General features: G+C 35.7%; 3 protein-coding genes and 1 non-coding gene across 4 annotated transcripts; 1 reads left to right on the top strand and 3 right to left on the bottom strand.

Annotated features, from left to right (window-relative positions):
• The first annotated feature begins 4,797 nt into the window (after window positions 1-4,797).
• Window positions 4,798-5,233, top strand: LOC113351788 (putative lipid-transfer protein DIR1). The gene is made up of 2 exons (XM_026595721.1): window positions 4,798-5,110; window positions 5,226-5,233. Exons 1-2 carry the CDS (start codon window positions 4,798-4,800, stop codon window positions 5,231-5,233), a joined length of 321 nt encoding a protein of 106 aa, XP_026451506.1.
• Window positions 5,234-6,377: 1,144 nt separating this feature from the next.
• Window positions 6,378-6,449, bottom strand: TRNAP-UGG. Its single transcript has one exon. It is a non-coding gene; the product is annotated as a tRNA-Pro (tRNA).
• Window positions 6,450-15,785: 9,336 nt separating this feature from the next.
• LOC113348869 (uncharacterized protein At3g17950-like) lies at window positions 15,786-17,051 on the bottom strand. The gene is made up of 2 exons (XM_026592762.1): window positions 16,576-17,051; window positions 15,786-16,470 (listed from the first exon to the last, which is right to left on the bottom strand). The coding sequence occupies exons 1-2, from the start codon at window positions 16,654-16,656 to the stop codon at window positions 15,877-15,879; spliced, it is 675 nt and encodes a 224-aa protein (XP_026448547.1). The 5' UTR covers window positions 16,657-17,051; the 3' UTR covers window positions 15,786-15,876.
• Window positions 17,052-18,512: 1,461 nt separating this feature from the next.
• Window positions 18,513-20,375, bottom strand: LOC113348870 (60S ribosomal protein L19-1-like). The gene is made up of 5 exons (XM_026592763.1): window positions 20,169-20,375; window positions 19,738-19,860; window positions 19,281-19,594; window positions 18,840-18,904; window positions 18,513-18,724 (listed from the first exon to the last, which is right to left on the bottom strand). The coding sequence occupies exons 1-5, from the start codon at window positions 20,278-20,280 to the stop codon at window positions 18,700-18,702; spliced, it is 639 nt and encodes a 212-aa protein (XP_026448548.1). The 5' UTR covers window positions 20,281-20,375; the 3' UTR covers window positions 18,513-18,699.
• Between the last annotated feature and the right edge of the window lie 2,140 nt (window positions 20,376-22,515).

Below are 22,515 nucleotides of genomic sequence, written 5' to 3'. Positions count from 1 at the left end.
GTAGTTTTCCTCGTAAAGAAAATTTTGGTGTCATGTGTTTTTTCCCTTTTCACATTATATTGTATTATCTTTATAGTATGAATAACACAAGTAGTATGTATTTTAAGTCCTTAATTATAATCAATAACGAGACTTGTCCTTGTTGAATTTGTATCTAGAAAGATAGATAACAAGTTTCATATTTGGCAGAATTCAGATCCTCTTGATTTGGATACGACTAGATTGATCTTGGATATTGATTTGTGAGCGTCCAAAAACTCTTCAACACAATCAGGTTTACGTCTTTATAAGTCCAGATATATTGATTGTGGCAGAGAAAGAGAAAAATTATATATACATATTTTTCAAAGATCTTTAATTAGATCTACTTGCAACTGTGCCAGATTTTGTCCACACAGTTTGTTGTACGAAAAAGTTGGCCATGTACTTGGTATTGTCTCCTTTTCACTATGAATTTGTTGAGGATATCTAAAAACCAATTGCGTGAAATGAGAGATAATGGGTGGGATATTTTTATGCATGGTATTTATGCATTTTGTGCTGAAAATGATATATGAGTCGCTGAAAAGATGTCTTCATATGCACTAATTGGAAGGAGTAAACATGTAGTGTGCAAGAAGAAATAAATCTACATCATTTTCAAGTTGATTTCTTAATGACCAGTTTTATGAAGTGAATATTGAGTTACCTCTTTGTATGTGATTTAAATTCAAGCGATAAGTTTTCAGCTTCCAACAAAGGTGCGTTATTTTGTCTTGCTAAACTATATCCAACTAATTTCTCCCAAATTGGTCTTATGTTTCTTGATCAACAACTAGACAATTTCTTGTTGATGTGATTTCTAGTAATGATTTTCTTGAATTGAACAGAATTAGTGGACTTTCACAGGAAATGGTTGAGACGAAAAAAAGATAAATTGTATCCTCATGTCTACTTATTAATTATATTGTCTTTGATACGGTTGCTATAGCTATCGTTAAGAGAGTATTTTCACCTATGGATATAGTGAAGAATCGTTTGCGAAACCATATTGGTAATAAGTGGTAGATTTATTATTTACTCACAGTCATTGCACGAGAAATTTTCCGCAGTATTAGCAATGACAAGTTAATTACACGATTACAAGATATGACAACATGTCTTGGGCGTTGAATGCAGTGAGAGTTGGGCTTTTTTGGTAAGCATACAACGCATTTTTCGGGTAAGCATTATATTACAATCTATTATGTGCAATTGAAAATCTTTTTTTGACTAGATTTTTTTGTTGTATATTATTTTGTTTATTCCCCCGATTTCGTAGTTGGGCAGTGAGGCATATTCCTATGCACATGCCAAAATCTGATATTTGGCATATATGCACCCACTATGGGTATGCCAAACTGCCAAACCTATATGCCTATATGTCAGAAATAACATATACGCATACACGATGGAGTTTCCAGCGAGCGATAGAGAGTCCATCACTCGATAGTCATAATCACACTCGTTAGTCATTACAGCGCTAGCGCTAGTCAAGTTGTCACTCTCCAGTCAGATCTTCATCCAACAGCTACCATTTTTTCCCTCTAAAAGTACCAAATTTCAAACTCATTTCAACTCACGCCAGAATTTCTAAATCTCTCTAGAATTTCTCAATCTCTCAATCTTCTTCTTTAAATCTAAAACAATCACACCTTCTCTACAATTCTTTATTTCTTGTAATATGGATTCACAATCTCAAAGTCAAGGCAAAGACAAAGGTAAGGTAAAAAAACCAAAGTCTGTGGTGCAAAATAAAACATGATAGAAGATGAATGCATTTGTCGCAATTATGTTTTTTTTACCCAAGATTGTGTGGATGGTACACAACAACATGGCAACACCATGTGGGAAAATATATTTCATAAATATGAAGAACAAACCATGAACATCAACGGTCATGATGCAAAAGGATTGGCAGAACACTTCATTGTAATCAACAAGGAAGTAGCCGCTTATGTTGCATTCATAATGCAAGCCAAGAGAGGATGCAAGGAGAGTGGTCAGGTGGGTGTTGATTTTGAAAGACAGGTTCGTACAGATTGGCAGCGAAAACATGGTAAACAGTTCACTTATGAAAGTTGTTATCATATTTTGAAGTGTTGAACAAATATAATCAAGATTTCTTAGCAACTAATAAACAAGTACCTGAAAAGTCACCATATAATTCTTCTCCTTCAACACCAGATTCTTCACCATTTTCACCAGGACAATCAAATTCTTCACCAGATAATATGCAAGAAACCCAAATGGTAACTTAGTTTTTAATAATTATGATGATGGTAAGAGAAAACTTCCAGGGATGAACAATGCAAGACTGGCAAGAAAATTAGCTCAAGAAGGAGGGGGTTCCATAGGATTTAACATGGCGGAGTTTATGGAACATCAAAAGTCCATCGAGAAGCAAAGAGAAGTTGATAGGAAATTTCAAAACAGGGAGAGTAAAAAAAGTCGTCTTTTTCAAGAGAAATTGGGTTTGACTATGACAAGCATAACATTCTTCATGCTAACACTTCAATTATGAACACCCAGCAAAAACATGTGTGGCAAATCGAATTTGACGGGATTCAAGCACAGATTGAACAACAAGCTTGATTTACTAACAATGGTGATTATGATGAGGATGGAACCGATGATGAGTTTGATGTTATAGTTCATATAGATGATTGATGTATTAATATAAGTTTTAGTTTGAAGTATTGCATTTTAATTTGATATGTTGTTGTTTCATTCTACTTAATTTTAGTTTGAAATGAACAGTTGATTAATTTGAAATGTTATTGCTCATTAAATTAAATAAGTCTATTTATCATTAACTTAAATTAAAATACATAACTTAATCATTGTCTTCCATGGTCTTCCCAAAGATTCAATCTCAGATCATCTCTTAAATTGTCATACAAATTTCGGTTATGAATGTAATTAGTCATTTGAGCATAATTCCTTGCAGGGACGCCTCTTTCTGGCAAATCTTCATCTTCATAGTTAGTCCACTCTGAATCACGACGGGTTTCCTGAATTACCATGTTATGAAGAATTATGCAAGTGAGCATAGTCTTGTGCATTTCACGAGGACTCAACCCATGATATGGGTCACAAATGATAGCGAACTTCCTCTTCAAAATTCCAAAAGCGTGTTCCATATCCTTCCTCAATGCCATTTTGGAATCGTTAAAATGCCGGTATGAACGGCCCAATGCACCGGCAGGAGGCTGACGGTAGCATTGAACGAAGGTGGACCATTTTGGATAGATATCATCCGCAAGATAATAGCCATGAGTGTAATGATGGTCGTTGATGGGGAAACAGACTTGGGGGAAAATTCCATGTTTCAGATCTTCAAACAGAGGCGACTTGTGCAAAACATTAATATCATTTTGTGAACCCGGAAGACCAAATAAAGTGTGCCATATCCAATAATCATAAGAGCAGCAGCTTTAAGGATAACTGTTGGTTTTGGATAATGACCATTATATTGACCGGCCCAATAAACAAGGCATCCTTTCCATACCCAATGCATACAATTGAGACTACCTAGCATTCCTGGGAATCCCCTTTCCTCATTCTCCCTCAATATTTGTCTAACATCTTTCTCGGTTGGTTTTCGTAAATATTTGTCTAACATCTTGTGTTTCTGGAACTCTAGGTATTTGGCTCGTATGTACAAGCATCAAAGTGTCGATTAGTTTATTATCTTCAGCTTCCTCATCATCAAGTTCTTGCAACCTCCTTCGATGCATTTCTTGTTGTTATCTAAAGCGATTCACAATAACATTCCTCTCTTCATTGGATCTCTCCATTGATGATTATGAAATTTAAAATGGAAATAGAAACAGAGAAATTGGTGAAATATAAGTAGAAGTAGGTGTGAGTAACTTGGAGAAATACAAGGGCGTATATATAAGAACCAGTACGGGGAAATAGTCGTTGCAAAATATCTATTGGTCGATAATCTTAATATCGCCAGTGATACACTATTTATATCGAGCGATGGGATGTATGACGCCAACGATACTCATAATATCGCTAGCGTTGTTGTCAATAACACTCGCTAGAAACTCGGTCGCTCCGTGATTTTTTCATAATGGCGTAATTCGTTTGCCATGCCACCTGGTATGCCAAACAACTTTTTTTTTAACATGTGCATAGAAATAGGCATAAAAAGAACTACACTTCTCGGTATTCAGGCGGTTCAGTTACTTTATTTTCAGTCGGTGCAGTTACATGCAGTATTTCCGCTTTATTTTCAGTCGGTTAGTTGCTTTATTTGCCTACTTTATTTTCAGAAGATAGCTTTTGTTGTAGCAGGCTAGCAGCCATGTCTTGCTTTCCCTAGAATGTTTCATGCGTCATTATATATATATCGCCCTTATCAGATAGTTGCATTTACCACACGTCCTCATCTCCCTTACAAGATAGTTCCAGTTCCCATGAATCGTCTTTATCTCTAGATTACCACGTGTACTTGTGTCAACAGCTTTATGTGTTACTTATATCTCAATGACAACACCAACTAAATAGTCCCGGACTCTGTAACCTCAGAGAACCCCGGATGTTTCCACTGTTTTCCAGTAGAAACTAATTATATTAACCCGATTTTCCTTTTATCTGTATATAGTTCCAACTTCCAAGAGGCAGCTGATAATAAAATAAAAACAAAATCACATTTCAAGTCTCAATTTTCCTTTCAACTTTTTCTCTATAAATTGGTCTTCAAATAAGAGCACTACACAGTGAACCATATCATCGACAGGAAGTTAAGTTTAGCAAGAGAGAAAGATGACCAAGGGAAGTAAGACAAGCGATTTGGCATTAGGCTTTGCAATGGCAGTAGTCGTATTGATGATTGGAATAGGAGTCAAGGGAGTAACAATATGCAACATGGATTCAAGTCAGCTAGCTGAATGTCTACCAGCAATCAGCTCAGGACAAACATCACCTCCACCACCAACACCAGGGTGTTGCGATGTTATGAAACTTGCGGACATGCATTGCCTTTGTACTTACAAAGTAATACTTCCTGCTTTTGGCGTTGATCCGGAACTTGCAATGGGTGTACCAAAAAAATGCAATCTAAATGCACCACCTGAATGTACGTAAACTGTAGCTACTTAAAGTACTCATAGTTCAGATTACTTTAATGTATATTATGTGATGAAACACTGAGGATTTGGTTCTAACCGTTTGTTTATTTCTTTTTTTCGCAGGTGCATGAGGTTGCATCCGGTTTGATTTCTACTCCTGGTAGAAAAAGCTAGCTTTATAAGTTTATATCCGTTGCCCACTTGTATCCCGGTCTTGCAAATCTATTAGTAGGATTGAAGCAGTGGCTATTTCGTACTTTTGTTTTTGTTTTTTTTGTTCCCATTTCCTACTTCTCCCCCCTTTTCTCATTATGTACTCGGCGGAAGAATGTGCTTTTAATCTTGATTAATACTCCCTCTGTTTTCCCCACTTTTCTCATTATGTACTCGCCGGAAGAATGTGCTTTTAATCTTGATTAATACTCCCTCTGTTTTTAAAAGACCGTCCTCTATTTCATTTTGGTATGTTTTAAAAATGTGTCCAGCTTCTGTTCATAGTCATATTTTTCCAATGAAGTCTCTAACATACCCTTAAGTTTTTTATATTCATAAACTCTTTTTTAATGGGACCTAATTTATAATATTAATGAAAATCTGTATAATTAATGAAAAAAATATATTCTTTAGTTCTTTTTGAAAACAATACATGTATGGTTCCAAATTAAATTTTTTATTAGGGTTATACTCATAAGTATACAATCTTTATTGATAATGTTTCTATAAAAGGATATGTTTTAGTTTCCTTCTTTAATTTCCTATTTATAATCTCAATACAATTTTCAGTAGTTTTTATTACTAACATATTTATTGAAATAAAATAGACAAGTAATTAAGGGTAGAAATGTAAACTATTATAGACTCCTTAATATCTTGACAAAATCAAACCGGACTGTCTTTTAGAAATGGAGGGAATATATGTTTATGTGTGTGTTTTTATCAGTTTCAAATTTATGTTTGGCTTGATGCATGCATGAGCTTATCACTAGAAATCTAGAATGCGTGATTAACCATCATTTTATTTTTCATCAAATAAAATGTCTATTTTGGGCATACCTTTACTTATCATCTCAGTCAGTATGGTGTTAGGAAAAAGGAAAAAAAAAATTACAGTCAGTATGGTGTTAGGAAAAAGGAAAAAAAAAATTACACTCGGGTTATCTACGCTAATGAACAAAATAAATAGGGGGTCCAAACTCGCCCAAAATAAGTGGTCCAAACTCGCTCAAAATAAGTGAACAAAATAAATAGGGGGTCCAAACTCGGCCAAAATAAAAAGGGACATTCCGAGAATCAAACTCGGGACCTCTCGCACCCAAAGTGAGAATCATACCACTAGACCAAATGTCCTATGATGATTTTAAATCAGAGCTTTATTTATTTATTCAAAATTATTCTTGCAACATTCGGACAGGCAGATAGTCAGACCGTTGACTAATAGCCACAAAAACAACAGTGCATAGACATCGGCCAAACTGTATTTTCCTTATCAAAATATGGTGCGACCGTGAACGGCATTGGTATATTTTTAGTGTGATAACGGAAATTAAACAACAAATAAAAACAAAAATTCCCAAATGCGGTAATAGAACACAACTATAAAGAAGCCAACTAAGTGGCAAACGAATTGGCAAACTATGATGTTAACGAAAGTTAGACAGGTTCTTTCATCACTATCATATGAAGAACGAACCCTAACTGCATCTATTATTTGTACCTTTATTTTGAGAAGTATTATGAGCCTAACAACAAAGCCTCACAAAACTTGAATTGCACATTTATGTTTAGAAAACCTTTAACCTTATTTCTATTTTCATATTTCATACCTTACAGTTCATTTGATGATATCCAAAGTGGACAAATTATATGAGAATGTTATTGGATGAGTTACACTTCGTACAAATAAAGTGTAAATTACTCCCTTTCCTTCGTCTCTAATATATAAAGGCGGAGAAGTAAAATTCTTTAGTCTCAATAGATAGGCATAAAACCAATTTCAATGTGGTTTCTTCCATATTTATCCTTATTAAAAAGTATACCATTAACAAGCTTAGTTAATGCCTTTAATAATTCCCAAGAACAATTACACTATTTTAATACTTTAGTGGGATGAAAACTCTTACTTCTATTGATATTTTCCATGTTTCCTAGATAAATGTATTAGAATTAACGAGGGTAAATCAGACAACATCAAGGAAATTTACAAAAACCAAATATTTTCTTATTCTAAGAGAATTATACTTCTCCGCCTATATAAAGGGGACGGAGGGAGTAATTAATACCTACCATATACATCGATAATTATGCAAGATTTGATCTGGGGAAAATGCGTAAGACGGGTAACCCTAAGCATTAGCTATGTCTAGTTTCTTAACATAGGTCGTCTTTATAGGTGAACAACAACGTATGAAGAATGTAGTCTACAAATCACTCTTGTCTAATAAATCCCTTAGAGCATCCATAATGTAAAGTGTACAAAATATATTGTTTTTTTTTCTTGAGCGGTGGCGTAAAGGTTCAAACCTTGGTCTAACGATTTGAGAATCAGACTGTAAATTCAAAAGAGATTTGGATTTTGCGGGAAAAATAGACATATTAGAGCTGAGAGATAATCTTAATTCATTTACCATTCAAGTTGATGTTGATGATTGTCTGGAGGGTAAGTTTATTGCATAAAAATTATATACAACTCTAAGCAAAGATCAACATCAGTGGAGTATGCGTGACTGTTGGATATAATATTTGTTCCTCCTAAGGTATAGTTATTCCTTGTTTGGGATGTCATATATTATTTAGTACCCACTCGAAGTATTCTACAAAGTAGAAGTACAAATGTTTCTAATACTATATGTGATCTAAGATTGGAAACAGCGAAGTTTAGAGATAAAAGAATTGATATCTGGTGTATTATAGTGTTTGCCATCATTTGGAAGATTCGGATGCATAAATTGTCACTGAGGCAAGAAAGTTGAAGAATTAATAGTAGTTATCAAACAAACCATTTAACTATGGTGCTCGAATAGAAATACTTTCAGCTCGTTTTCAATCTCTCAAGTCCTTTTCCATTGTGAGACATCATTATTTGGTAATTTTTGATAATTTTCAGTCTCGAAAGTTCTTTTTTATTGGGAGGATAAAGTTCATTTTTTATTTTTCTGCATTTCTTATATAGATTTTTTGACCATTTTCTAAGTTTTTTCACTTTTTAACGTAAATTAAATTTGATTTTCAAATAACATTTCAGTTCAAGTAAATCGAGGCTTAAACTCAACGGAACCTCCAGAAACGACTCTCCTCTCTCCAAAGAAAAAATATCTGAATTTTCTTTCAAACTCGGCCGCCATGATTGGCTAAGTAAACTCTGCTTCAGATCTGGAGAATGAACAATATGAGTTGGGTGGATAAATAATATTGTAACACAAATGAAGCTATATGATTGCGGTGAGGAGCTATTTATGAATCTTTTTGAGCTTCATGCAAGGTCTTCTCTCTTTTATTTTCTCTATGTGTATGTTTCTTCTTAGTTATCCATGTTCTCTTAAAATATTTCTCAGAGTTTTGATCAATTATTATTTTTTGGGTTATTTTTTATTAGTGGTTCCTTTCAAAAGGTTGTCACTTCTATTTAATCAGTGAAATCTTCTTATCTTATTCTTTGTTGATTTGCAAAAGACTTTACGGGGTGTGGTGATTTGAATCTTGATCGTTTCCTATTTTTTAGATTTCTCTTGTTTCATCTTAACTCTTAGGTTTTGATCTTCTTTAAGTCAATCTCTTAAAATTTATCAAGCTTTCCTAAACTTTCTTTTCTTCTTATCAGTTCTTCTCGTTTGTGATCGTCAATGGATCTTGTTTCATTTTGACTGATCTATTTTACTGCACCGTGTTTCTGTCATCCTTAGGTTTCTTTCTAATACCTAGGTTTTAAATCTTGGGTCGGGTCTTGGGTAGCCAGTTGGGTATAAAGTTGTGGTACCCATCGACTATTGTTTGTTAAGTTGGTCATTTTTCTTTGCCTACTCTTGGGCCAGTCCTCTAATATTTCTGATTCTTGATTTGAATTTTTATATTTTTCGTCCTTGCCTAGCTCATGTCATGATAACTCAGTTTAATATGGAAGCAAAGAAACTAATTTTTACCCATGAGCTCATGAATCTTTAGAACCCATATCTATTCTTATTACATTATGTCTCTATGTTTTCTTTCAGTGTATTATTTAGCTTACTTTTTAGTTAAATTTGTAATTCAAGTAGTTTTTTTTATACGATCTGCGCGGGCGTCGAACCCCTAACTTATGACTTGAGAGTTCAATCCCTTGCCAACTAGGCTAATCCCCATTGGTTAAGTAGTTTACTAATTGTATGTTGTTCAAGTTTATTTTTCTCAACTACTTAGGAAAATGAAGGCACCTGAAACATCTTGATGTTGAAATCACATTGGAAATGTATTATTTCGGTTTGATTTTATGAACTTCGCAATTGCTTGTCTCTTTTTTGAGATACAAATTTCATCCTACGAATCTTCGATTGAGAAAAAGTCTAAAACGCATTTTCCAATCATACTCTTTCATCTTGATTAAGCCTTTCAATCAAGATTGATATGAATGGTTAGGAGCGTATCATGATAGTTTTATAACAAGCAAATACGTTTCCAACACTCGAACACACGTCAACCGATATCGAAGAAGATCGAATAAGTACTACTCCCTCAGTTCCTAAATAATATGCTTGTTTCTATAAATAGATGTTTCAAAAAAATTGATTGGTTTCTTAATTGAGAAAGTCAAATGTTACTTTAATTTTTTGGGACCACTTCTCTGTTAATTTCTTTTGGTGACAAGTGTCATGTGGATTATTTTACTTTACTTCTTTTGCTGACAAGTGTCATGGCCCATGACTCATGGGGACCATTTCAATTCACTTCTTTTATTGACAAGTGTCATGAGGACCACTTTCAATGATTAGTTCTCTTAATTTCCTTAATTTTCTCTAAAAACAAAACCAGCCTATTAATTAGGAACGGAGGGAGTAATGTTTTTGAAGAACTATGAGTGTGTTTAAATTTATTAATTTCAAACATAAGCAAGGGCCACATATACATAGCCTAGCTAAATTGGAGCCTATGCCACTTAATTGGGGCCTATCGATTTATTCAACCACCCAATAGAAAATGATAAGGGGTGTCTAAAAGATTGTAAAATCACTAAATTAACCCTTAAAGAAACCTTAATTATTCTAACACAAATACAAACACTAAATCATAACTTAATTAATAAATCCTAACTAATCAAACTCATTTTATTTTTCAATTTCCATCAAAATTAAAACTAAATCCTAATCAATCACAAACAACAATTAAAATCTAATTTCATTTTGTTAAATAATAAGAAAACCCATAATCAGAAATTCTAGTGATTGAGTTAAAATCCCCTTTAAACCATTCCATCTAAGAGATACTCTACAATGATTTACAGTAAATCTTTAAGAAAAATTCTGAAAACCAACCCAGAATCGGTTTATATATTCACCATAGTAATCCGATTGTAATCTTAATCGGGTTTTAATGTGAACCTACATAACCCGATTCTGGGTTGATGTGATGAACATCAACTACAATCGGGTTACGTTAGTGAACACATCAACCGATTCTGACTTATTATTCGGATTATTTTGGACCATATGTACTTCGATTGTGTAGTTGAAATCTCTGTATGCCAACAATCGGACTACATTATCGTCAGTATAAACCGAATCTGAAAAAGCTGCAGCAAACTACCTCCAGAATCGGACTTTATAAACATTTTAGAAGTCTGATTCTGTTACAAATTTCATGAGTCCAAGTTACCCAAAAAAACAAAACCACTTTCATTCATTAAGCTTGGTTCAAGTTTGCAAAATACAATATAAGAAAGCGACAAACATAAGCATTCGATAGATCAAGTTTTTAACATAAGGAAAATACTCATTCCAACAAATGAAGACCATCGAATTGATCCGGCTTGATCAATTCCTCCCATCGCCTCATGTTGGAATCGTATTTTTTTAGCCACTCCTTGGTGACCTCCGTGACCTTGTTAAACTTATCTACCGGTGGTAATGGACAATCATCACGTACTCTAAGACCGATGTAATGTATGTTGTTATGGTTGAATAAAACAATTCTCCGATCCTTAAATGGTGTATTTTGGTGCGTATGTATAACATGATCTCTTACAAATAGATGAACAACGCAACTCCATGTTTCCGCCAAGAAATGACCACATAGAGGCATACACATCCAATGATCTCGAGTAATTGGTCCATTCCCTCTTGGCCCTTGTACTCTAGAAACCAATTTTTCAAAAATCCCTTCTTTGTCTTGTCTTGTTTTTCCTTCCTTCATCATCGATATGTAAAATTCCTTGTCTTCTTCTAAGCGCAAGGCCATCATCTTTCTAAAGTATTGACATTGGGTTAGGTTCTCATCGTCCGCCAAACTTATATGGCATATTTGTTCCGACGCAACGTGATAACCACAATTCCCATCTGCATCCACGTCGTTGGTGGATAACACATAGGGCTTAATGATTTTAGGAAGTTTCGAGTAATACTCCTCAAATATGGTGTAACACGTTCGATGGGGTCTACCTCGTTCATCCCTAGGCGTGCTTCCATCACCAAGAGCGTCCCTCAGAGTCACCATAGAACCCTTTTGTCTTGCTTCTCCCTTCCATGCACGTAACCTTGATACTCGTGCTGTACTCGCTTGAGTCTCTTGATAAGTAACGATTAGATTGATTGGCTCTTGACTCTCTTGAGAAGGAGCGATTGGATCTTCATGTTGCGAATGAGCGATTGGATCCTCATGTTGCGAAGGAGCGCTTGTCCCGTTTTCTCCCTTCTTTGGTCGACCCCTTTTCCTTTTAACCGGTGCCTCTTCATTCTCAAAGTGTGAAGGAACGTTTGAAACATTTGTCTTCTCTTGTGCGCTACTTGCCCCGTTTTCTCCCTTCTTTGGTCGACCCCTTGTCCTCTTAGCCGGTGCCTCCTCATTCTCAATGTGTGAAGGAACGTTTGAAGCATTTTTCTTGGCTTGTGCGCTACTTGTCCCGCTTTCCCCCATCTTCGGTCGATCCCTTTTCTTTGGAACCTTTGCATCTTCATATTTATCGTCTTCCTTCTCATGTCGACAAAGGATTCTTTTATGACTCAGCAGCGGGTGTTTTCCGGTACTCATTGCAACCTTAAACTCGTACCTTTATTGTTTCCTATCCATGATGGAAGGTGGTATACCCGTCGGCGGTAGCACCGTTGGGTCTCCGACCAGTACCATATGGGGGTTCGCGACTAGTTTTAAGTCATACAACAAAACTTTTCTTCCCAAGCCATCCTTTTTTGCGAATTTCTTGATGATTTCTTTTCCAATATCCGTGTCCATAAAGGATTCGAGTGGTTCTTCGGTTGGGGGTGGTTTGAAAGTAAGTTGCTTCCAAAACGGATCAATGATTTCAAAAGGAATTCCTCGTTGGTACTTGGCGACCATGTGACGACACGGAAATCTGAAGGCCGTCATCGTCATACATTTACATTCAATTCTTCATCTCCCCATCTCCTTTTCCACATAATATTTGTAATCCTTCATCATGAAAATGATTGCCCAGTGAGACACCCTATAATTTAAATTTCTAATCAACCAATGGTGTTCCTTGTATCTTGTGATGATTTTCATCCTACTCTCTTCCATTTGAGCGGTTATCTTGATGATATCGGCCTTGGTGTATTCATGGATGGCTTCTTGTAATGTAACCACGGTGCTTTGGCTCCCTTGGAGCAAGCTTTTCAAACGTCCATGAGATCCTTCCGCGATACTTGTCACATCATTCTTGTAATGCATGTGTTGGTAGGTGTAAGCATACACAAATTTTTCCTTGTGCGGATCCAACAATTCCTTCAAGCAATAAACCACACATTTCCCGTAATCTTTCTTCCGTAGCCCAATAAAACTCTCCAAGTAGGATTCGAACTCGGACACTAATATTGAGTGTACCATTAAATCCCAATGATGTTGAAAAGCCTTCCATAATAACCCATTCGCTTCATACTACGATTTCCTTTTCTTCTTGTCCTCCTCTCTTTGTTTCGGAGTTAGTTTTTGAAGACGCTCATCTTCGGCCTTTTCACGAGCAGTACTTTTTTGTGGCTTTGGATTTTGGATATGACCCCTACAATTACTTCTAATATTGCATTGTATGTGCCATGTGCAAAGAAAATGCTTAGCATCCGGAAAAACCACTCCAATGGCATTCATTAGTGTTTGGTCCTTGTCTGTTACTATGATCCTCGGAGTTTGATCGCCACGGTATATCTCCTTCAAGGTCTCTAGCATCCAAGTAAAACTCACATCATTCTCCCGATCCATAAACCCCCATGCTACCGCGAAAGTTTGCTTGTCGGAAGTATGGAAAACAATGTTTAACAACGGCATATTGTACTTGTTGGTCTTGTATGTACCATCTATTAACAAAACTTGATAGAAGCATTATGCCAACTTGATCATCTCCGGATGCGCCAAGAAAATACGAGTCACTTTGGCTTCCAATACTTGCTTCCTCATTGTGTATCCGTGTTGATCGGCTAACCATTGAGATTGTTCCATAACCGCTCTACGATCCCATGACCTCCTCCTAAAGGGTGCTCTTGCCGTGTATATTTGCCTCAAAGTGGACAAGTTATCCTTATCATCCTCCTTAATCTTCCTAAGGATATCACTTGGTTTACACGCTTTCATAGACCTTACCGTTTCCCATTGATGTGGTTTCAACCCACAAAAGGCCGCGTGTCCAACAAGAGATTTCGGATCATCATGATTATGACAACCATTCAACACTTTATAGAGCTTGTATACCTTACTATCATTGGTTTTCTTGTGTGTATTAACTATAAGCTTAAACGGGCAATCATACTTCTTTGATTTAGTAATGTATTCCCTTGTCTTCTTCTTCACGTACAGTTTGTCCTTTTCCCAGTGACTTTCTTGCTTTCCACCTCTCTCACAAACAAATTCCAAACGATCTTTACTTGAATAACGACCCAAAACTAACGTGCATTTGATCTCTATTCCATTGTCTATAAACCATTTCTTTGCATCGTTTCTTCTTTCCATTCCAAGTCGGTGAAATAGTGGGCAGAGGTATCAGGACCCAGCAGAGATACGGCTATGGGTTGATCTTCTTCAAACGCCACAACAATCTACAACAAATATCAAAAAGTTGATGATTCAAAATCGATTTATATGTTACAGTCGAGTAAACTGATTACAGGTAATCGGATTATATGTGCAACTATAAAGACAGATTAAAGAATTGTCGTAAAAATTTCAAAGTATACAATCGGTTCACCTCTCGTGTCATATAATCCGATTGTTGTTCACATTTCTCCTGGATCTTTTTTCTACAAAATCGTATTATATATGCACGAAAATAAACCGATTGTCAACTTTGTGTATTCTACGTGATTATTCAAGTGAAGGAATCGGATTATGCACATCACCAACAAAAACCGATTCTCGTCACGTACCCATCACGCCAAAAATTAACTACAATCGGTTTATTTGGTGATAAACAAATACCGGTTCCGGTACCCAATTTGAGGATTTTACCCAGAATCGGTTTATGGCATGCTATCGAATAAACCGATTATGGTTAAAGTTTTGAATTTTTTTCCTTGTTCGGCAATTGGGACATGCAAATACATGTTTGTAGATCGTTACAACTCATACCTGTTTATTAGAAGCATTATCACCTTCTTCATCCGGACGAAATTGTTCTTGTGCTTGAATAATATCCTCAAGCATTCTTTGGTTCACTTTATCTTCTTCTTCATTCAACAAATTATTCAATTCGGTAGGATCGAAATCATGATAATCTGATGCACCCCCTTCTTCATCACTACTAGAGTCTTCATCATCATTATAAAGTTTTATTTTTGCTAAGAAAATCACAAACCCTAGTTTTTCCTTTTTTCCCTCTACTTCTTTCCCCCCCAACCTTAAAAAAGAAAAATGATTTTCTACTCTAATCCAAACATTGTAATCCTACTCAAACACTTACTAATTTAATAAAATTTAATTTAATTAATCATCACTAATTTAATAAGGATATATTAGACATTAATATAAATAGTGGATACGGAGTTTCTACAAATTACTTCCTAATGGCCCTATTTTTTCATGTAGTTATAGGCCCTAATTAAGTGGCGTAGGTCCCAATTTAGTCGGGATACATAGTCCATGTAATGGATCCTATCTGTGATACACATGACTTGCAAAAGAAAAAAAAGAAAAATGTTTTTTTTTCTTTGAACCGCTCACATTTGACAAATACGGTCAGGCGCATGTTGAATGTGGGCTTGCCACGGATTCTCTTTTTTTATCGGATGTCCCCGAAGGGATTCTGTCATATCTCCGCCTAATTACGATTCGCATTCATAAACACCGGCCAGGCGCAAATTCAAACAACCCAATGCGACCAATGTTGAGTGCTCATTTTAATTGCACTAGACTGTATACATTCAGTCTTTCGGAATGTGTTTTGTCAAAAAGCTAGCTAAATGTAAAGTAGCTTTTCGGGTTTTTTTCCTTTTGAGACCATTGTGATGCTCTCATGACTTGCTTAAAAAACACTTCAATAAACTCGGATACACCTTCAGATAAAAATGAAAACAAACAAATTTGATTTTGCAAGGGGAACGAAATCACAATGTAAGATTGGAAGGCAAAAAAACCAAGAAGAGACATATTTCTACACACCGACACCACTATTCCCAGAAGCATTACCACCACCACCACCGCTACAAATCCCACTAAATAAAACAGGAAATCTACAGAGAGTCTCTACAATTGGTGGACCCTCCACTGTCACATCTTGAGATGATGCCGCTGCTGATGTCGATGGTGGGAGAACCCTTCCATCAGCAAATAACAACCGTCCATTTCCAGCTGATTGATTTTGATTATTATTATGAAGATGTTGATGAACTATACCTTCAAGCTCTGTAACACCATAAAACTCCTCATCCTCATCCCCGTTTCCAAATCTTCTCTCAACTTCAAGAAAATCAGCTAAAGATGATGGTCTTGTTTCTTCATCTCTACAAAGTTGCCACCATCTTCTATTCCCTTTATTCTCTGATGAATCAACAATTACCACTCTTCTTAACCCTTTCTTATTCTTCAACTTTTTCCTTTTCCCTCTACCACCACCATTAATAGCAGTAGTCCTGATATTGTTGTCTTCACTATCAGGGGTAGAAACCCTAGCTGAAATTGATGGGATATTAACTCCCATTAGGGTTCCTAAACTTGTGCTTCTATCATGGAAAAACGATCCTGTAGACTACAATGAACATAAAAATAAAATTAATACTCCTAACATCAAAATAAACAAAAAAAAAATCAAGAAACGGGTGTATGTATTTTGTTTTATTTTGTTTCCGGTTACCTCAGTGTCGAAATCAGAGGAAGATACTGATGAAATTGTTGGAGAAGTTGGTGGAAACAAGTCTATCTCTGGATCTAACATTGTCTATCGTACTCTTGCAGTCCTAATTATTTGTAATTTGAAGGAGGGAAGGAAGACATGAGAGTTATTATATATATACAGAGATTGGTAAAGTTGAGAGATTTTAGAGCTGTAATATAGAAAGAAATGAAACATAAAATTTGTATGACCATTGTAACCCTGTTTCTTCTTGTTATTGACGAAACTTTAAACCCAGTGATCATCATCAGTCTAATGTGGTCTGGGAGAGTTGTATTTTCCACAAATCCTTGTTTGTATAATAATCAAAGCCAGAAGAGTTCTAGTATAATGGGGTCACTAGTTATCGACCAACATTACTTTACCCCAAACACATACACTTCATTTCGTGTTAAAAGTTTTTATTGTTTGAAATGAAAGCATCATTGAATGATGGGAAAAACAGGTTCTCGCTGCAGAGAATGTTCTACTTCAACTGAACAAGAGCCTTTACTTTTCTTCTCTTTTTCTTACAATTTTTGGTAGTACAACTACATACTACTCTATCTTGCACATGGAGATCAGATGGGGTGGGATCAATGTATGGTGTGGTAAATACGTTTCTATAGGTAGAAATGTGGATCGAAGAAAAACATTTGGAAGCTCTCTTCAGTTTCTCTTCAAATTTAAGTCTTGTACGGTTGTTCTCTCTACATCAAAAGATCTGTCTTAGTCTAGCACTCAAAAAACAGGAAACATAAGTTTTGGGCCCATTTTTAGTTCATCCACTCAAAAAACAGGAAACTGCCATCTAAACATGGAAGAGTTGTGGAAGTGCAAGTCTAATTCGTCCAAGTTGATCGGACCTGCATTTGCTTTGCATATAGTCCTGATTCAGAAGCATCACCTAACTGGAGTAGTGATTTTATGTAGATGCATCTTTTGATCCACGTCTTTATCTATCAGGAATTGCCTTTCTACCAAGAAACTACAAAGAAAAACTGCTAGGTGGCACCGGCTTACTGGAAGTCAAGTCAAGAACATAACTGGACTCACTTCATCAACAGGAAGACCAACTTCTTTTATTCGCCGAGTATTCCAAGTACTCCAATGCGATGTCTCAGCAACTGGTTGGATTCCACATCCTACATAGTCTTAGCAATTGTAATGGTCTCCCTGGTTGGATTCTACATCCTGCATAGATCTAATGTTATTTTTCTCTTCACCGAATATACTATACAAGTGCATTGTGCTCAATAAATTCCATTGTCAATACAATCACACCTCCAATCTATGCTTTGTAAGCAGACACTTCACCAGTGGTGCAATAAGTGCAATAATATGGTGGCTATGTTGATAGATTAAACTGTCACAGAAAAGACTGAAGAGGAAATACAGCGGCAAAAAAAAAGACACTGAAGAGGAAATATGAAGATTTTGCCCCATCTAAGAAGGGTCTCATCCAGGGAAACCAATTTGGTATCTAAAAATCATTTCTCAAGTAACTTTTAAAGAGTCAAACCGCAAGTTCAAAGACTCGGTCCTCCTCGATCTACAAGCACAGAATTAAAACGCAAATAACCTCGGCCACAACTAAAATGTTGGAAGAGAATAGTATCCAAATGTATAAACAAAAACAATAACTGGAGCAAAATATCTTTCTTTTCTGAAACCATTCAGTTATGCTCTGGAAACTATTCAAGTTACGATGAAACCTGTTTTTCTGAAAATTCCAAGACTCATCCAACATTCATCCCAAACTGGTAACATACTGTATCAAGTTCACAGGCTAACATCTGAAATAACACATTTGGATTATAAACTGTGTCCTAATCTGAATCCATCACTAACCTAGATCTTCAGCCATTGTTTTAGCAATTCTACTTCTAAATCAATGAAAAATCATTAAGAATGCATCATGAATAAAGAACATCAATAAAAGGAAAACAAAAGCAACAACTGTGATAATTAAAACAAGTTTAATAGCATCCAAAAATATAAGGAACCAGTAACACAGGTTTCTTGTCCACAAGAAAAAAAGTTCACTATTATAATAAAACGCTAGTTCTACGTACTGCTCAATGATATTACTTCTTAACAGTTTGCTCATTTCTTGGATTTCTTTGGTGCCCTACAAAGAAGATCAAGGTGAAAAGAGGACGAATATCAGTACAATGATCTTAGAATTGATCAAAAGTAACTGCATACAAGAGAAAAAAGAAACAGGAATAAGGAGAAACTCTTACCCAGTAGCTGCTTGAGGTGCAGGTGTGGGTGTGGTTGTGGGTGCTGCCACTTTATCGACGGGTCCCTGTTGCATATTATACCAACTTGTCAAGATCAACTCGAGGAAATAACAAGGGACTCGAGACATAGAATCTTAGTGCTTCTACTCCCTATACTTAACTTGACCCAGAATGTCTTTTAAAATTACACTGCAGGTCTGATACAGTGCAGTAAATAATGAAATGGCAAGACTAATATTGCTATTCCCTACATATATATCTAATATTGCTATTCCACATCACTAGAAGTCCAGCTAGTTAACTATGTCCTTAACAAGTATAACATGCATACATAGTTAACATTACCAAAGCAGTAATCAAGCCAAGAACGAAGATACACATGTAGTGTCAAAATTTATAAAAATTGAAAACAGAAAATCAACAAGTTTATCAGTATCTTACTGCAGCCAAACGCTCCTCCCTCCTAGCATGCTTCCTTTCTCTGCTAGCCTTGTTCTTAGCACGCTTAGCCTCAAACTGGTCAGACAAAGTCTTCTCTCTGGCCTTCTCTGCCTTAGATTTGTGAATACTTTCCATCAGTACACGCTTGTTCTTGAACACATTACCCTTTACCTTCAAGTACATATCATGGTACATGTGCTTGTCAATCTTCTTTGCCTCCCTGTACTTACGGAGCAACCTCCTGAGTACACGCATTCTCCTCATCCAGATAATCTTGGTAGGCAACCTAGCTTCTCTGGTACCCTTCCTCTTACCTGTTCACAAAGAAACTACCAAATTAACCCATTGCTACCTCTATACCACACGCAATATGAACCAGTCGCTGAATTTAAGAAATAAACAAGAAAGCTTACATTAACAGCATAACACCAACAGTAGAAATAGATTGTTAACTTACCATAACCAGAGTGACGACCCTTAGCCTTAGCTTCATTCATACGACGAGCACGAGCTCTAGAGTGAATCACAGTTGGCTTACGAATAATGTAACCATCCTTTACCAACTTTCTAATGTTTTGCCCTAAACACACACAACAATCACAAAACAGGAACCCATACATAAGAATCGCAAACAAAAGCCTGATGTAAGAATCACAAAACCCTAACTTACAAAAACTCGTCATTAAAAAGATAACAGCGGCCAAATCTTACAGAAATGGGGATATTTCTGTCTTTTCACAGATTAGGTTATTGGATGAATGAACTGATTAATGAGTTTCCGATCAAATCAAAACTGAAGCTATTTGATATAATCAAGTAAAATCAACTAATAAGAAGAAATCAAATGAAACAAGTGATTCTAGTGTTCTGTGTTCGTTTATTACTTACTTGAGTTAGCGGTAGAAAGGTCGGCAGACTCATTAGGGTCAAGCCATACTTTCTTCTTTCCACACTTGAGAACACTAGCAGCCAATCGCTTCTGAAGTTTCAGAGACACCATTTTTTCTTCTTCGCAGATGAGAAATTGCGGAAGAGAACAAGGAGAAGGAACTTTAAGGATTATAACAAACTAGGGTTTTATACTGAAAACCTTACAGCTTTTTATTTTCTAGGGTTTGAGGTAAATGGGCTCATTTGGTCTAACTTGGATGCGTGAGCCCAGCGTTAAAAGGGTACATGGACGGTGGACCGGCTTTCTACTCGGTAGACTTTTTTTTTTTCTTTTGGAAAGTGGAAACTACAGCCAGATTAGGGGTGCGTGACATGCTTTAACGATGCATAGCTAACCCAGCTTGTCATCGTCGTTCCTTGAAGATTTGATGCATCTCAGGAAATTCTGGGATCGAGCCATTGATCGCGTAATATTGTATAATTTGACTTGGGCTTCTTATAGAACTTGTTAGGCCAAGCACAATGGTCAAGGATCTCCCTTGGCTATAGCTCATTTGAAACTAAGTGAAATGGGTGGGAGGTGCACCTCAAACACTATGGTGAATGATTTCCCTTCCCTATAGCTTATTTGTAGCGAAATCCAACTACCATGATCTTCTGTGTAGCTTAATTGTAGTGATATCCCTTAACTACATTTCAAAGTTGATCACATTTGATAAGCTTTTTAGAGTAGGGAAATCAGTTTCTGTGTGCTTTATTATTTTATGGAAACTGAATTCCTGTTTTACATTTGAAACGGATACTGAGTACCCATTCCGTAAATTTTATTTGTTTGACCTTTTTCCATTTACACCCTACTCACACTCGATCTTAACCATCCATCATTCTCAACGGCTTTATTTTCTCAGCCGTCGGATCCCAGCGGTTATTTTTTCAAAATTTAAGAAAAATTTCTATAAATACAAATTTATTTTTCTTATCAAATCATCTTCCTATAACTAGTTTTTCCACTCAAAACTCAAAAATTTTCTTTTTAACTTTAAAACGTTGTTCTTTTATTTATTTTTGTTATTCATCTATTTTGTTTGTAGACAATAATGTCTCAACCCTAAAAGGAGAAATCAAAATCCATAAACGGATTCATTGTTCTTGAAGACAAACATATTGTTACTACGTATTGCTCTAAAGAAGGCAGATATTTTACGAAAAACTTTTTGAAAAGTTTGTCGAAGCTTGTGGTGGAAATCCATATAATTATACTATAAAATGTGTTCGTAGTAGGTTTAGCATAATCAAGAAAAAAATGTTTTGTTAACAAAAATATATACATTCGAAAATCTCAAAAAGATTCCCACACATTTCGGTTTGGGATCTCACCTTCAGTATTAAGGAATATCTTTGAACAATAAAATATAAGATTTTTGCTCATTTTCAAATTTCTCATTATGTTGACATCTTGAACTTTCCTATTTTTCAAATCCAATTTCCAAATCACACAAACCCTAAAGTGTACGTGACTAAGGAAATTGTTTTTGCTTATTGGGACCGGTTCTACCTTGACTCCCAACATAAGTTAAGATCGGTTCTACCTTGAATCCTAATATAGGTAAGGATGGTTCTACCTTTACTCCTAACATAAGCTATGATCGGTTCTATCTTGATTCCCTATATAGGTCAGGATAGGTGCAACCTTAGATCTTCAATGAAAACCGGACCTTCAATCCTATTGATTTCTTTCGGATACGAAACAAGTTTGTAAGTCTACTTCCTTAAACTCATGTAATTAAACATACTTTTCTAAGCATGAAATCAAGTTATTTTTACTACACAATATAGTAACGAGTTACAAAAATTATGTGGATGTCGCAATTAAGAAGTTCATAAGATAAGGATTATACTTTGTAATATAATATACCAATATAAAACATTCAGAACTATTAATGTATTCTTTCTTGACACTTTGATCATAATAAGATGATGAAGTCTTTGATACTAGAGTTTCATGTATATAACTTCGCATGTTATGATTTCAATCAGAAAAGATTTGAAATCTTACCATATATAGAAATGGAAACAAGTCAAGTCATGTATTACTAACCTCAGGTGGAAAGATGATGTCTTCATTTATGTCTATACGTCTTCGGATTCTTCAGATCTTCGAGTAATACTTGTATTTTTTAACACTTATAGACTTCTTAGTCTAACCTAATGAAGTTGATTCTAGTAATATAATCAAGCGAATTATGAGTTTTGATACTAAAATATGACAACCAACCTTGACATACCAACGTTTGGCGGGTATAACCGAGCAGTGCTCTAACAGATTAACAAAACCACAATAAAA

This window comes from Papaver somniferum, chromosome 2 (assembly GCF_003573695.1).
Source record: "Papaver somniferum cultivar HN1 chromosome 2, ASM357369v1, whole genome shotgun sequence".
Taxonomy (NCBI): Eukaryota; Viridiplantae; Streptophyta; class Magnoliopsida; order Ranunculales; family Papaveraceae; genus Papaver; species Papaver somniferum.
Note: the sequence above shows the minus strand (reverse complement) of the source record. Positions and strands in the feature narration are given on the sequence as shown.